This window comes from Ochotona curzoniae, unplaced genomic scaffold (assembly GCF_017591425.1).
Source record: "Ochotona curzoniae isolate NIBS_2020 unplaced genomic scaffold, NIBS_Ocur_1.0 scaffold_3835, whole genome shotgun sequence".
Classification (NCBI taxonomy): Eukaryota; Metazoa; Chordata; class Mammalia; order Lagomorpha; family Ochotonidae; genus Ochotona; species Ochotona curzoniae.
The window spans coordinates 20,386,865-20,399,160 of record NW_024467114.1 but is presented as its reverse complement, the minus strand read 5'-3'; the positions used below and the strand labels follow the sequence as shown (position 1 = coordinate 20,399,160).

Genomic DNA, 12,296 nt, shown 5'->3' with positions numbered 1-12,296 from the left:
ATTTTGTGATAATTTGTTCTTACAACATAAGCCAAATCAATTTATCTTAGGTCTTCAGACAAGGAATTATCTTCGGAAGAAATGTGGCCATTCAGCTTTTATAAATATTTATACAGAATATCAGCACTTTGCTAGGAATATAGAGATATGGTATGGTTCTGTCCCCTGTGAATTCAGTTTTATGGGGAACATGACAAGTAAAATGCTTAAAGTAGTTTTTAAAATTAAATTGTTCTGATGTTTATGTGCAAAGATTGTCAAATTACCGTAGTCACTCTTCTTTCCTACTGTGGTGGCTGTTATTGTTAGGGCCAAATTTTGTGGCCATGTCTTTATTATTTATTTGATGTTTATGGCTTTCTACACAGTTGAGAGGTTTCAGTCCATCCTTGAGATGATCTCGGTTTTCTTCTGACTTCACTAGCTGGTCTTTCTCTGCCTCATCTTCTGGGTAATTCAGGGCTGTAACTGAACTCCTTTTTTTTTTTTAATTGCATTTTATTTTATGACATCGTTTCATAGGCTCTGATGTTCCCCCAATCCACCTTTTTTTTAAAATTTCTAATTGGAAAGGCAGGTCTGATTTTTACTGAGGAGAGATAGAAAGGTCTTCCATCAGCTGGTTCTTTCCCCATATAGCCACAACAGCCAGAGCTGAGCTGATCCAAAGCCAGCTTACTCTAGGTCTCCCGCATGGGGGCAGGGTCCCAAGGATTTGTACCATCCTTTACTGCTTTCCCAGGCCAGAAACAGGAAGCTGGATGGGAAGTGTAGCAGCCAGGACATGAACCAGCGCCAATAAGGGGTTCTGGCACTTGCAAGGTAAGGATTTAGCCATTGAGACATCATGCCAGGCCCAGACTCCTTTCTTTTTCCTCAGTCATCTGTCTTTAGGAATTTATTAATCTATAAGTTATTTTGGGACTCTGTCGTTGTCAGTGGTGTCTATATCCTGATGATCTCTAAATTTATATGTTCAGCAGCAGCCAACTCTGGAATTTCTAGACTCCTATATTTAAGTTCTTTTTGGTTGTATTTCTGTGTTTGTGAATATGATAGGTATCTCCAACTTTACTGTGTTCAAGGCTGTTTATAATTTTGGCTCCCACCACTCTGTCTTTTCTTCTCTCTGTTGTTTCCTGAGATATCTAGCCATTGAGTGTTCATAGGAGTTGTGTTGGGATCTGTTTTTCCTTCAACATCTGTTTATTCCATCAGTGATATCTTGTCAGTTCTTCCTTCAAAACGTATTCTAATTCATCTCATTGCTTCCATGTCATTTTTCCGTGAATTCTTTTTTCTTTGACTGTTGGAGTAGTTTCCTTACTAGTTTTTCTTTTCTTTCTTCCTTTTTTTTTTTTAAGAGCTTACTTATTTTTATTTGAAAGGCAGATTTACAGAGAAGGAGACAGAGAGAAGATCTTCCATCTGCAGTAGCCAGAGTTGAGCTGGTCTGAAACCAGGAGCTGGGAGCCTTTATGGACTCTCCCATGGGTGCAGGATCCCAAGGACTTGAGCTATCTTTTGTTGTTTTTCCAGGCCATAAACAGAAAGCTAGATTGGAACAGCCACGACATAAAGTGGTGCCCATATTGGATGCTGGCTCTTCAAAGTGGAGGATTAGCTAGTTGAGCCCTCATGCCGGCCGCCTTGCTAGTTTTTCTTATTTCCACTTGTTCACCTAACTGTGAGTGCTATCTTTAAAACGCTAATCAGGCCACTTGGCTTGTGAAAATTCCCTTGTGGTTTTCCACAATGCCTTAAAATAATATCCAAACTTACTTCTTTGGCTGAGTCCTCTACATTCTGGCCCCTGCCTGCCTCACTGACCTTGTTTCCTGTAACTCATCTCCCTGTCCAGGACTCTACTTCATTATGCTTTCTTTTTGTTCCTTAAAAGTATCAAGTTAATCCCCACTTTAGGGCTTACCCCTTTGCTTGAAATACTGTCTCCTTTTTTTCGTAATTAAGTCCTATAGTACTGTATGCCAAAGACTTCTGCTTATTGCGAATAAAGCAGTGAAGAAGACCCAGGAACAGACTGTGAAACAGGTTTGTTAAGCCTCTTGACTGATTAATTCCTGAAGTTGTAACTTCACATATCATTTTTCTCTGAAGCACCAATTATTCCAGATGCCTTCTTTTTTGATAGTATAGTGTAAATTAATTTATTTAATCTTGTCTTGATGGTGAAAAGATGGTTAAGTGCTAAAGAGAAGCAGTAAGCAGCAAAGAGTACTGGAATGAATGGGACATAATTTTGGATAAGATAGAACTGTCTTACTAACGCAGTTACTGGCAAAGCAAAGTTATATGAAACTTACAATTTCTTCTTGGGACTTCAGATTTGGCCTCTGTGTAACTTCTTGAAACTTTGTTGCTTTTACATCTTTAAAACCATTTCCAATAGCACTTATGGTATAATTGATTTGTTTTTATGAAAAGATAGCTATGTGTTGTGTATTTAAGCAAGAGAACTGCTGAAAGTTGTTTTCAACTCTGGACCTCAGAGCAGGCATTTAGCGTAGCATTGAGGTGACTGTATCGAAATGGTGTTATACTGGGTTGAATTCCTGGTGGTAGTTCCTGACTCCAGATTCCTGACGGTGCATATTCTAGGAACCAATGGTGAAGTGCTTAAGTGATTGGGTTCCTGCTACCAACATGGAAAACTTGGGTTGTTTTCACCACTTTAACCTCAGCTCTGCCCCTACCTAGCCCTGGCCTAGCACCTACCGTTTTGCACTTTGGGAAAATCAGCAGGCAAATGAGAGAGTGCTCTGTCTGTGCCTCTTAAATATAAGCAACTCCTACTCCTTGGGTTTTTCTTATATTAAAGTTATAATACTTTGATACCTATAGAACAAGTATGTCCTCAGTTTATTTGTAGTATACCTCTGGTTTTTTAAGTTCATGTAAGTAACGTTCATGTTTTTCCTCTCTTTTGCCATGTTCCAATGGATTTGCTTCGCCTGTTTGAACTCAATTCGTCATTACAATTCTTGGAATTCTGCCTTTACTGTTCTTTGTGAATTTATTCTGTTGGAACCCGGAACACTGAAATGATGGAAATGTGTTCTCTACAAAGTAGCTGTGAGTATACAACATATTTTATAGCCTTTTTCTGAATCTGAGTTAACTTTAATTTATCTTGGAATTGTGTGAAATATGAGCTAAGGAAACCTTAAATTTGATACACAATTTAGCTCTCTTGTAGCAAGCTTTCAGATATTTGACTTTAAAATTATATGATCATCTTTAAAATTCGCTTTTTCATTTCATTGAATAAGCTTCTCAATATTTAGGTTAAAATTTATGTGAGCAGGGACAAAGGCAGAAAGATGGTATGTGAACAGTTGAGCCACTGATAAGGAATATAGACTTCTGTTCTTCTTTAAGTCAGTTCTGTTCTTCGTCAGTTTATGCTTTGATGTTGTGAATTTTTCTACACTATTTAAATATGACAAAGTTTTAACAGGAGTATGTATTTCTCAGGAGTATTTTGCCATTATATTTTAAGAAATTAGACCTACCATCTCTAACAAAAAAATTAACTGCTAAGACTGTACTCACTTGGTCTGAGCTGTGTGTATTTTACTAATAAGTAAATTAAAAATCAGACATATTTACTGCTCCAATTTAGAAGTTGATTTCTTTGAATTATTCATAAATTATCAGCTAAAATATGGAACTTTTTTACTTAAAATTTTTACTTAAAAGCCTTGATAAATCTGACTTCACTGAAGGTGGAGGCAGTTAGGTCATATGAAACCTTCTAGTTACATGACTGGATCTAGTGTCAACTTTAAAGATGTTGTCTACTGATTGATATTATTCATGAGAAACATAAATCGTGAGACATAAAAATTTAGGGAAAAATTGCCAATTTAACTCAACATTTTGAAGTCATTTCATGAATAAGAAGATAAATTTCAAGGACCCCTAAATGTGTGATAGTCAGTGTGAGCAGGCCAGATAATTAAAAAGACATGTTAATTGAATTTAAGGGGGGTTGTTTTTTTTATCTTATGAAAAATGCTTTGTTATTGTTTTTAGTTGGTTCATCAAAATCCTGTTACTAACTTACTGTCAATTGTCATTTTGTTCTAAGATTTCCTTAAGTTTTATTTGATTTTCTTGGACTTTTAAAAAAGATAGCTATTATTTATTTGAGTTAGAGACAGAGATCTTTCATCTCTCGGTTATTCCCTGAATGACTGCAGCAGCTGTAGTCAGACCAGCCTGAAATTGGGAACCTGGAACTCCATCCAGGTATCATGAGAGTGGCCAGGGCCTATGCACTTGGGGCTATTGAATGTGCTTTCTCAGACACAGTCACAGGGAAATGGAGAGTATTGAAATAGCCAGGACTTGAACCAATGCCCATATATGAGGCAGGGTTTGGCAGATGGGAGGTTACTACCACAGTTCTGGTCCCCATTCCTTAGCTTTTAATATTGTATTATCAGGCAACTTGTGCAATTAATTTTGTCCATTCTGCAGTTAACTGTTAGTTTTATTAGCAGCAGTTAATAAAAGCAGTTTGATTTGCTTTTATGCCACCTTGTATAATTTCCTAAAGTAGATTGGTAAAGGAAATCTGAAATCACAGATTAGTATTGTTAATGCATGAACTTTACTTCTCAGCAACAGAAGAACCTTGAAGGCTATGTGGGATTTGCCAATCTCCCAAATCAAGTATACAGAAAATCAGTGAAGAGAGGCTTTGAATTCACCCTTATGGTAGTAGGTAAGATATGATTTCTTATTAAAGTGGTGTTTTCATGTTGTTTTAGGTTTATTCAACTCTGAACAAATTTTGAGGGAACGGTAGTCCAAGCATCTATAGTGATATCATTTTCTCATATATTTTAAAATTTAGCTTGGTGACATAATGAAATTTAGGTCTGTTTGTCTCCTTTTAAGATAGAAACGAAGTAAAAAGCCAGAAGCAGTGGGTATTGGTACAGTAGAACACTGGAGTTCTCATCAGTTAGTAATACTGCAAAAGGAGGAGCATCTGAGACTTAATACTGTGAGATAATTTTGTTCCCTTTTTTATAAAGTGGAGTCATCTCATGAGTTAAATACTTAAGTAAATATGTGCTCTGAGCTTTAAAAGGAAAGATGGCTTAGAAAATCGTAACAACCATAACAGTGACTTTGCTTGGAATTTTCTTCATCCAGTATGAGACCTAGAATGAGTGAAATAGGCTCCTCTGTGCTGGTAAAGAGTATTTTGGCTGTGTTGGTAGCGTTATGTAAGAAGAAACACTTAGGCCTTTCTCTGTAAGATTAGTAGTCTTCATTGACTGTGTAACGTTTTTACCTCCTATAGAACCTAGGTCTTGGATGTGATGATGTGAGTTTATTGTATTTCTTTATTTAAGAAAGTGAAAGGCAGGATAGTGATGTAATAATCCTTGAGGAGGGAAAAAATGAGTTGATGATGGGGTTTTAGATAGTATAGGTTAATTTTTGCAAATTACATTTCATCTTATTTTGATTTGGACGATGAGTTAATGAATCATGCATGAAATACTCTTAAGTAGATGAATGTTTACTGATTAGATTTTATCGCTTGATCAGTTTTCGGCTACTCAGAGGTTGCATATACCTTGTGATTTCATATATAAGAGCATATTTTGAAATGTTAGTGAAAAATGAAATTAATATTTTGCTGCAGAAAATTTAAGTCTTGCATTTTTTTCCATATTGCACATTTTCTGTGCATTTTTTGAGGTTATGTTTTAGTTGAAACGTAGTATGCATTTACAGGTTTGACACTTGATGGAGTTGGTTTTTGGCCTGCCTTTGCTTAAGTAGAAGTGTCCCTGGTTCGCAAGTTGCTGCTGTTGAACAAGATAGGTCTAGATAGATGAATAAAGTAAAGCAGATCTTCTGGTCTTCTGTAGGGTATAGCATCTTAACAATTTATAAAGAAACAATATTACTTAATCTTTGTCTATAGAATGTTAGTCATCTTAAATAACCAACTGTAGGTAAATAGAACTTTTACTAAAACTAGTAGTTATTAAAAATTTTTAATATTAGGATTTTTAAAAATAATTTCTTGAATAGATATTTAGAATAATCCAGACCAGATAGTTGACTTAAAATCTCTCTCATATTTTTCCAAATAAAAGAAATGTAGTAGTAATCACACCTTAATTTTAGAGAAAATATGCTACTTCAAAGTTTCTTACTTGTTTATGTATTGTGAAAAATAGCTCTTTTTTTCTTTCCTAATCATAAAGCTTCAGCTAAGGAGAAAGGAAAGCGTTCTTTTCCTGTGTTACCTTCAGGCTATAGTTAGTGGTTTGTGTAGTCTTGTTCAGTGCAGGTACTGAATCTTTTTCATCTATGTAGTTGCAGGACCTAATACATGATAACTTCGAAGTAAGTATTTATTATGTTGATCTGTTTTTTCAGACTTTAGGCTGAATCTAGCAGCATTGTTTGCAAATCCAAGAACACTAAAACCAACCTTGCTTTAATATTCTTGACTTAAAAACTGCAAGCTATCCCTTATGAGCTAAGTCCTCCTTTTGAGATCTAAACTAAGGTAGGATAATTTTGGCTGTTGTAACAGTTCTTGGTTTAAGACTTCCACATTGGTACAAACTGAGAATCTGTACCAGTGGTTTCTTTTGTAAAACTCTATCTACCTTGCTGAAACCTTACCCAGTAACTGCCTCACAGTAAGTGTATATTGAGTTCTCATTTGAATGATCTTTTTTGTGTCAAGGAGGCATGATATGTATTTTGTATTTTCTCTCCTGAAAGAGTTTACAGTCTGTGTTGCAAGGGTAGCTACACATAAAAAGATAAATAACATCTCTGGAAAACAAAAAATTGTGAATTCTTAGAATCATGGAATTCATGGAAAAATTAAAAAGATTAGTTGAGGTTTAAGAATTAGAGAGCTTATTCCTGATTGGAGATTATTATTGATTTATTTTGAGAAGAACATATTAACAGGTTTTTGAAGAATAGAATAAGGATAGAGATTGAGGGAGCAATTTAGCTCTGAAAAAACAGTGACTACTAAAATAACTTCTTTGGGTGCCAGATAATATTTTAAGTATTTTATGGCTATGAACTCATACAGTCCTTGCAGAATTCCTATGAAGTAGATATTATTGCTAATCAATTTTAGAGATGAGGAAACTGAAGCACAAAGAGATTAAGTGACTCATCACATTGGAAACATCCATTTTCCTTCTCATTTAGACCTAGTTTTTTTTCTTTAAAGATTTGTTTATTTTTATTGGAAAGTCAAATACGCAGAGAGGAAGAGAGACAGAGAGTAAGATCTTCCGTCCGATGACTCACTCCCCAAGTCTCTACAACGGCCCGTGCTGTGCTGATCCAAAGCCAGGAGTAAGAGCCTAAGCCTCTTCCAGGTCTCCCACATGGGTGCAGGGTTCCAAGGCTTTGGGCTGTCCTCAGCTGCTTTCCCAGGCCACAAGCAGGGAGCTGGATGGAAAGCGGGACAGCCAGGATTAGAACTGGTGCCCATATGGAATCCCGGCACGTTCTAGGCGAGGACTCTAGCCGCTAGGCCACCGCACCGGTCCCTCAAGTGCTGTTCTGATGAGTAAAACAACTCTTCTGATTCAGGTCATGCACTTCTGCTGTGAGTTAGGAAGAGTTCCGCAGTGTGGCCACAGGTTCTCTTGCCTCAATTTTAGCATGGTCAAACCTCTTGTTAAAAATTATTTATCTCTTCTATGTCTTTGCTGTAAGATGGTAAGTGACCTCTTTTTTTTAAGATTTTTGTTATTATTATTATTATTGAAAAGTCAGATTTTCAGAGAGGAGGAGGAGACAGAGAAAATGATCTTCCATCTGCTGGTTCACTTCCCAAGTAGCCACAGCGGCCAGAGCTGAACTGATCCAAAGCCAGGTGCTAGTTCTTCCAGGTCTCCCACATGGGCACAGGGGCCCAAGTGCTTGGGCCTTCCTCTGCTGTTTTCCCAGGCCATCAGCAGGAAGCTGGATCTGAAGTATAGCATCTAGCACCCAAACTGGTTATGGGATGCTGTAACTTAGAATGTGGTGCCAAAGCTTTAAGTTCCTTTAAAAAAGCAAAAACACTATTCAAAAGATGTATTGATAAAGACAGAGAACTTTGATCTATTGGTTTACTATTCAGATTCCTGCAGCTAGGACTGGGAAAGATGACATTAAAAACCCATAACTCTATTAATATAAACAGCAAGAACTCCTGCTACCTCCCACAACATGTATTACCTGGAAACTGGGTTGGAAGTGGAGCTTGGATTTGAACCCAACATCTTTGAAATAGGATGCGAGGGTCCCAAGCAGTGTTTTCACTGGTATGTCATATATACACACACACACACACATATGTGAAAGAGCAATGGTATGAGAGAATGACTTAATTGTAGAATATATATATATATAGTATATTTTATTACAGTCAAAATAAATATAAAGCAGATATTAATTTGTATTGATCAGCAGGTTGTTCAGAATTTCTTAGCAGCTGAACTCCATTTAGTGGAGCATTAAGCCTTTGACTATAATGTAAGTTAAAATGTAACAAATATTGATAAAATATTAAATTAATAAACATAGTTGGATCCTACTAGGAAGCCCTTAAATTGTCGGAGAGGCACCCTTGGAAAGAAAGTGATTAATGCAGTTCTTTAGGGCTCCTTAAGTTCTCCGAGAAGAATTTTCATGAAAAAACAAAACTGATTACTCCCCGCCTCTTGGACTTCTTGTCTGAAGTTGTGATCTCTCTTTGTCCACATGCTTCCACCACTGTAGTGTCAACAACCATGAAATGATACAGCCAGCAGGATCCTCACTAAAGTTAGACTGTTTGCACTTTTTTTGTTGTTTGTTTAGTAAATGCCTAGCCAATGAAAAAATGGACTGGTGTGCCAGTGTTAGCTCCTCTTCCGTGGTCTAGATCTCTAATGTTTAGGTTGCCTGCTTGCCTTTTGACTCTCATCCTTAGTGATTGCATTTTTTTTTCTATGAAAAAAACCTAAGTGGGCCCAGCGCAATAGCATAGTGGTTAAGATCCTCACCTAGAATGCACTAGGATCCCATATGGGCACCAGTACTAATCCTGGCGGCCCCGCTTCCCATCCAGCTCCCTGTCTGTGGTCAGGGAAGGCAGTCAAGGACAGCCCAAAGACTTTGGGACCCTGCACCCACGTGGGAGACCTGGAGGAATTTCCTGGCTTTGGATTGGCTCAGCTCCAGCTGTTGCGGCCACTTGGAAGATCTTCCTGTCTGTCTCTCCTCTCTGTATATCCGCCTTTCCAATAATAAATAAATCTTAAAAACAAAAAACCTCAGTGGCAGTCGAATACTTTACATTACATTTACATATGTTTAATTTACCTTTGATTCAGGTTCCACTGTGCCAGGATACAGTTCCACTAAGATCCCTAAGAATAGCATTGTGGTATTATAAATAGTGTTATCTGCATTTCGTTGTTGAATACACAAGGTATAGCAGTTTGGGTTTATACAAGGTCACAAAACCAGTTTATTGCTGCAACTAAGATTTTTTTAAAAATGTATACAGTACTCTCTTTTTTCCCTTAGACCTTTCAAAAGTTACACAGCTACTTTTTTACTTTTGAAAAAGTTGTTTGAGATGGCTTGGATTAGATGTTTATAAAATGTATTAAGTTTTTTTAAAGGCTTATTTGTTTTGATTTGAAAGGCAGATTTAAGAATGGAGAGAGAGATCTCCTGTAGGCTGGTTCACTCCCCAGGTGGTCACAGTGGCTGGAGCCCAGCTATCAGTCAGGAGCCAGGAGCTTCTTCAGGTCTCCCACTTGAGTGCAGGGATCCAAGGACTTATGATGTCCTTTGCAGTTTTCGCTGGCCAAGGGCGGAGAGCAGGATTGGAAGTGGCATAGCCATGGCATGAACTGGTACCCATTAGGGATGCCAACACTGTGGGTGGATGATAAGGGTGCATTGCCACAGCGTTTGCCCCCTTTAAGTATAGAAAAGGTTGGGATGCTTAGGAGCATTTTCTGGGGAATAAAAAATAGTCTTAGCAGATTATTTTTATATTTCTCAGGTTCTGTATCAGTCATTGCATAGTGACTTCAGTAAGGTGGCTTTGGTTATGAACTTGATTTTTTTTTTGAACTTGATTTTTATCAACCTTATTTCAATGACATTATCGCAATCTCTATTATATAATATGATCATCCAAACAGTAGCCCACCAATAGCTTAATTATGTAAACATTCTCAGTGAGCTTTTAAATTTTTAAAACTTTGTTTCTTTTGAATTTTTAAATTTCTTAAGGAATTTGTTTAGAAAGAATTACAGGGGGCGGTGGGGAGTTAGAAGGAAAGACAGAGAGCTCTTTCTCTGTTTCCTTCCCCAGATAGCTCCTGTGTCCAGAACTGGCCCAGACAAAAACCAGGAGCCAGAACCTTCTTTCAGGTCTCCGCTGTGGGTGCTGGTGGTCTGGTGGTCCAAGTCCTTGGGCCATCTTCTGCCTTCCCAGACCATTAATATGGATCTAGATTGGAAATGTTGCAGCCAGGCACAGAATGGTGCCCATATGGAACGCTAGCATTACAGGTAGTGGTTTTACTAATTTTGACACATGCCAGCACAGCTTAAAAGAGGTTTGACTGATAGTGCTTTAGAAGATAATCCATTGAATCAGAATCTTATCCTGGAAGGGATGTAAATGCTCTGTTAGTAAACAAGTTCTGTGTTAAAGCAAGAACAAAGGCAAGGAACAGCCCAAGCCAGACCAGATTATAGTACCCACTGGCATACATGTGCCTCAGGAATGGGCGTCAGCCAGGCTGGCCACATTTATAACACCCAGTGGCAGATCTGAGAACCTGGATGGGGTGCAGGACAAGCTGGATCTGGTAGTTATCACCAGTCAGTTCACATTAGGTCTGGGACTGGGGGCTGACTGTGCCAGGCTGGGCTAGGCTACAGCACCCACTAGCACACATGAGACCGGGGTGAGTGGGTGGGTGGTGAGCCTAGTAGGGGAGTCGTGGAAATTCACATGCTGGGCTAATGCTCTTGCTAGTGAGCGTGAGAGATGGGACTGGGGGCAAACCAGGCAGGGCATGGCTAGAACACCTGTTGGCCTACATGTGGACTGGATTAGGTGGGGAGCCAGGCTGGGGTAACTGATTGTATCCACTGGTACAGGCGTGGGCCAGAATAAAGGCTGGTGAGTTGTGCTTTGCTGCAATATCAGCTGGCAAAGTGCTGGGGCTGAGGGGCAAGTCCTTTTGAGCTTGACTGCAGAACCACCTGGAAAGTGCAATATCTGGGGCAGGAGTAGGTCCAGTGGGGAAGTTGTGGTCTTCTCTTTGATGGGCTACAACTTCCACCGGTGAGCATCAAAGCCAGTACTGGGGGCAGGCCTGGCTGGTCAGGCAGTGGCACCTGCTAGCATGAGTATGGGCTGGAGAGTGGAGTCGGTTGGGTTGTTAGGCTTCGACATCCACTTGTGTACAAGAGCTGAATGGGATGTGGAACGGACCAGACCAGTCCACTGCACTTGCTGGCAGGCACAGAAACCAGAACTGAGGGGCCGGTTCAGTGAGGGACACAGGGGGTCACTCTGACTGGACTTCAGCTCCCCCTGTGATATGTGAAATACAAAATTATGTTAGACACATGAATGAAATAATGCTTGCTTTTATATTTGTTCATATTAGAGGTCTTTGAATTACTGTCTCAGGTATTTTTCATTTCATCGTAAAGAACTCACTTCATTATTCTTATAAGTTATTTGTAGTAGTGATGATCTTCCTAAGTGTTGATCTGGGAATTTTTTTCCTGCCTCACTTTTTTTTTTCTTAACATATGGGTGTTCTGGATAAAAATTCTCATTTCAAATGTATTATCATCCCATATATTTTGATCTTCAAAGTTTCTGCTGGAAAAAGACTTATAATCCTATTTAAGGATTTCTTTTTAAGGGATAATCACTTCTCTCTGTTTTTAAGATTTTGTCAGAATTTGATTATAATGTGATAATTTGTTAGTCATGAGCTTTTCTTGGTGTTTGAAATTCTTGGATTTATAGATCTGTAATTTCATCAAGATTGTGAAATTTCAGTAATTCTTCATGTAATCTTTATAGCATTTTCTCCAGTGATTCACACAGTGTTTTATCCCGATCGACTAATTTTATGTTTTTACATTTTTCTTGCTGCTGAGATTGTTTTCAGTTACGTGGTAATGATGCTGGCTTGCTCTGGGTGCTCAGTCCTTCACTTCTACAAGTCTTTAAAATTTACTATATT

At 38.3% G+C, this 12,296-nt stretch overlaps 1 protein-coding gene across 6 annotated transcripts in view; it reads left to right on the top strand.

The window, feature by feature from the left end:
• The window catches only part of SEPTIN7 (septin 7), a 58,867-nt gene that overhangs the window by 19,253 nt on the left and 27,318 nt on the right, over nucleotides 1–12,296 (top strand). For 2 of the 6 annotated variants that reach the window (XM_040965027.1, XM_040965031.1), the window contains one exon: nucleotides 4,648–4,750. The exons of 1 other annotated variant lie outside the window; for it this stretch is intronic. In XM_040965027.1, the coding sequence (XP_040820961.1) occupies nucleotides 4,648–4,750 (103 nt within the window). Of the gene's footprint in view, nucleotides 1–3,088; nucleotides 3,094–4,647; nucleotides 4,751–12,296 lie in introns of all 6 variants that reach the window. 3 more of the 6 variants (XM_040965026.1, XM_040965028.1, XM_040965029.1) reach the window with 3 other exon arrangements.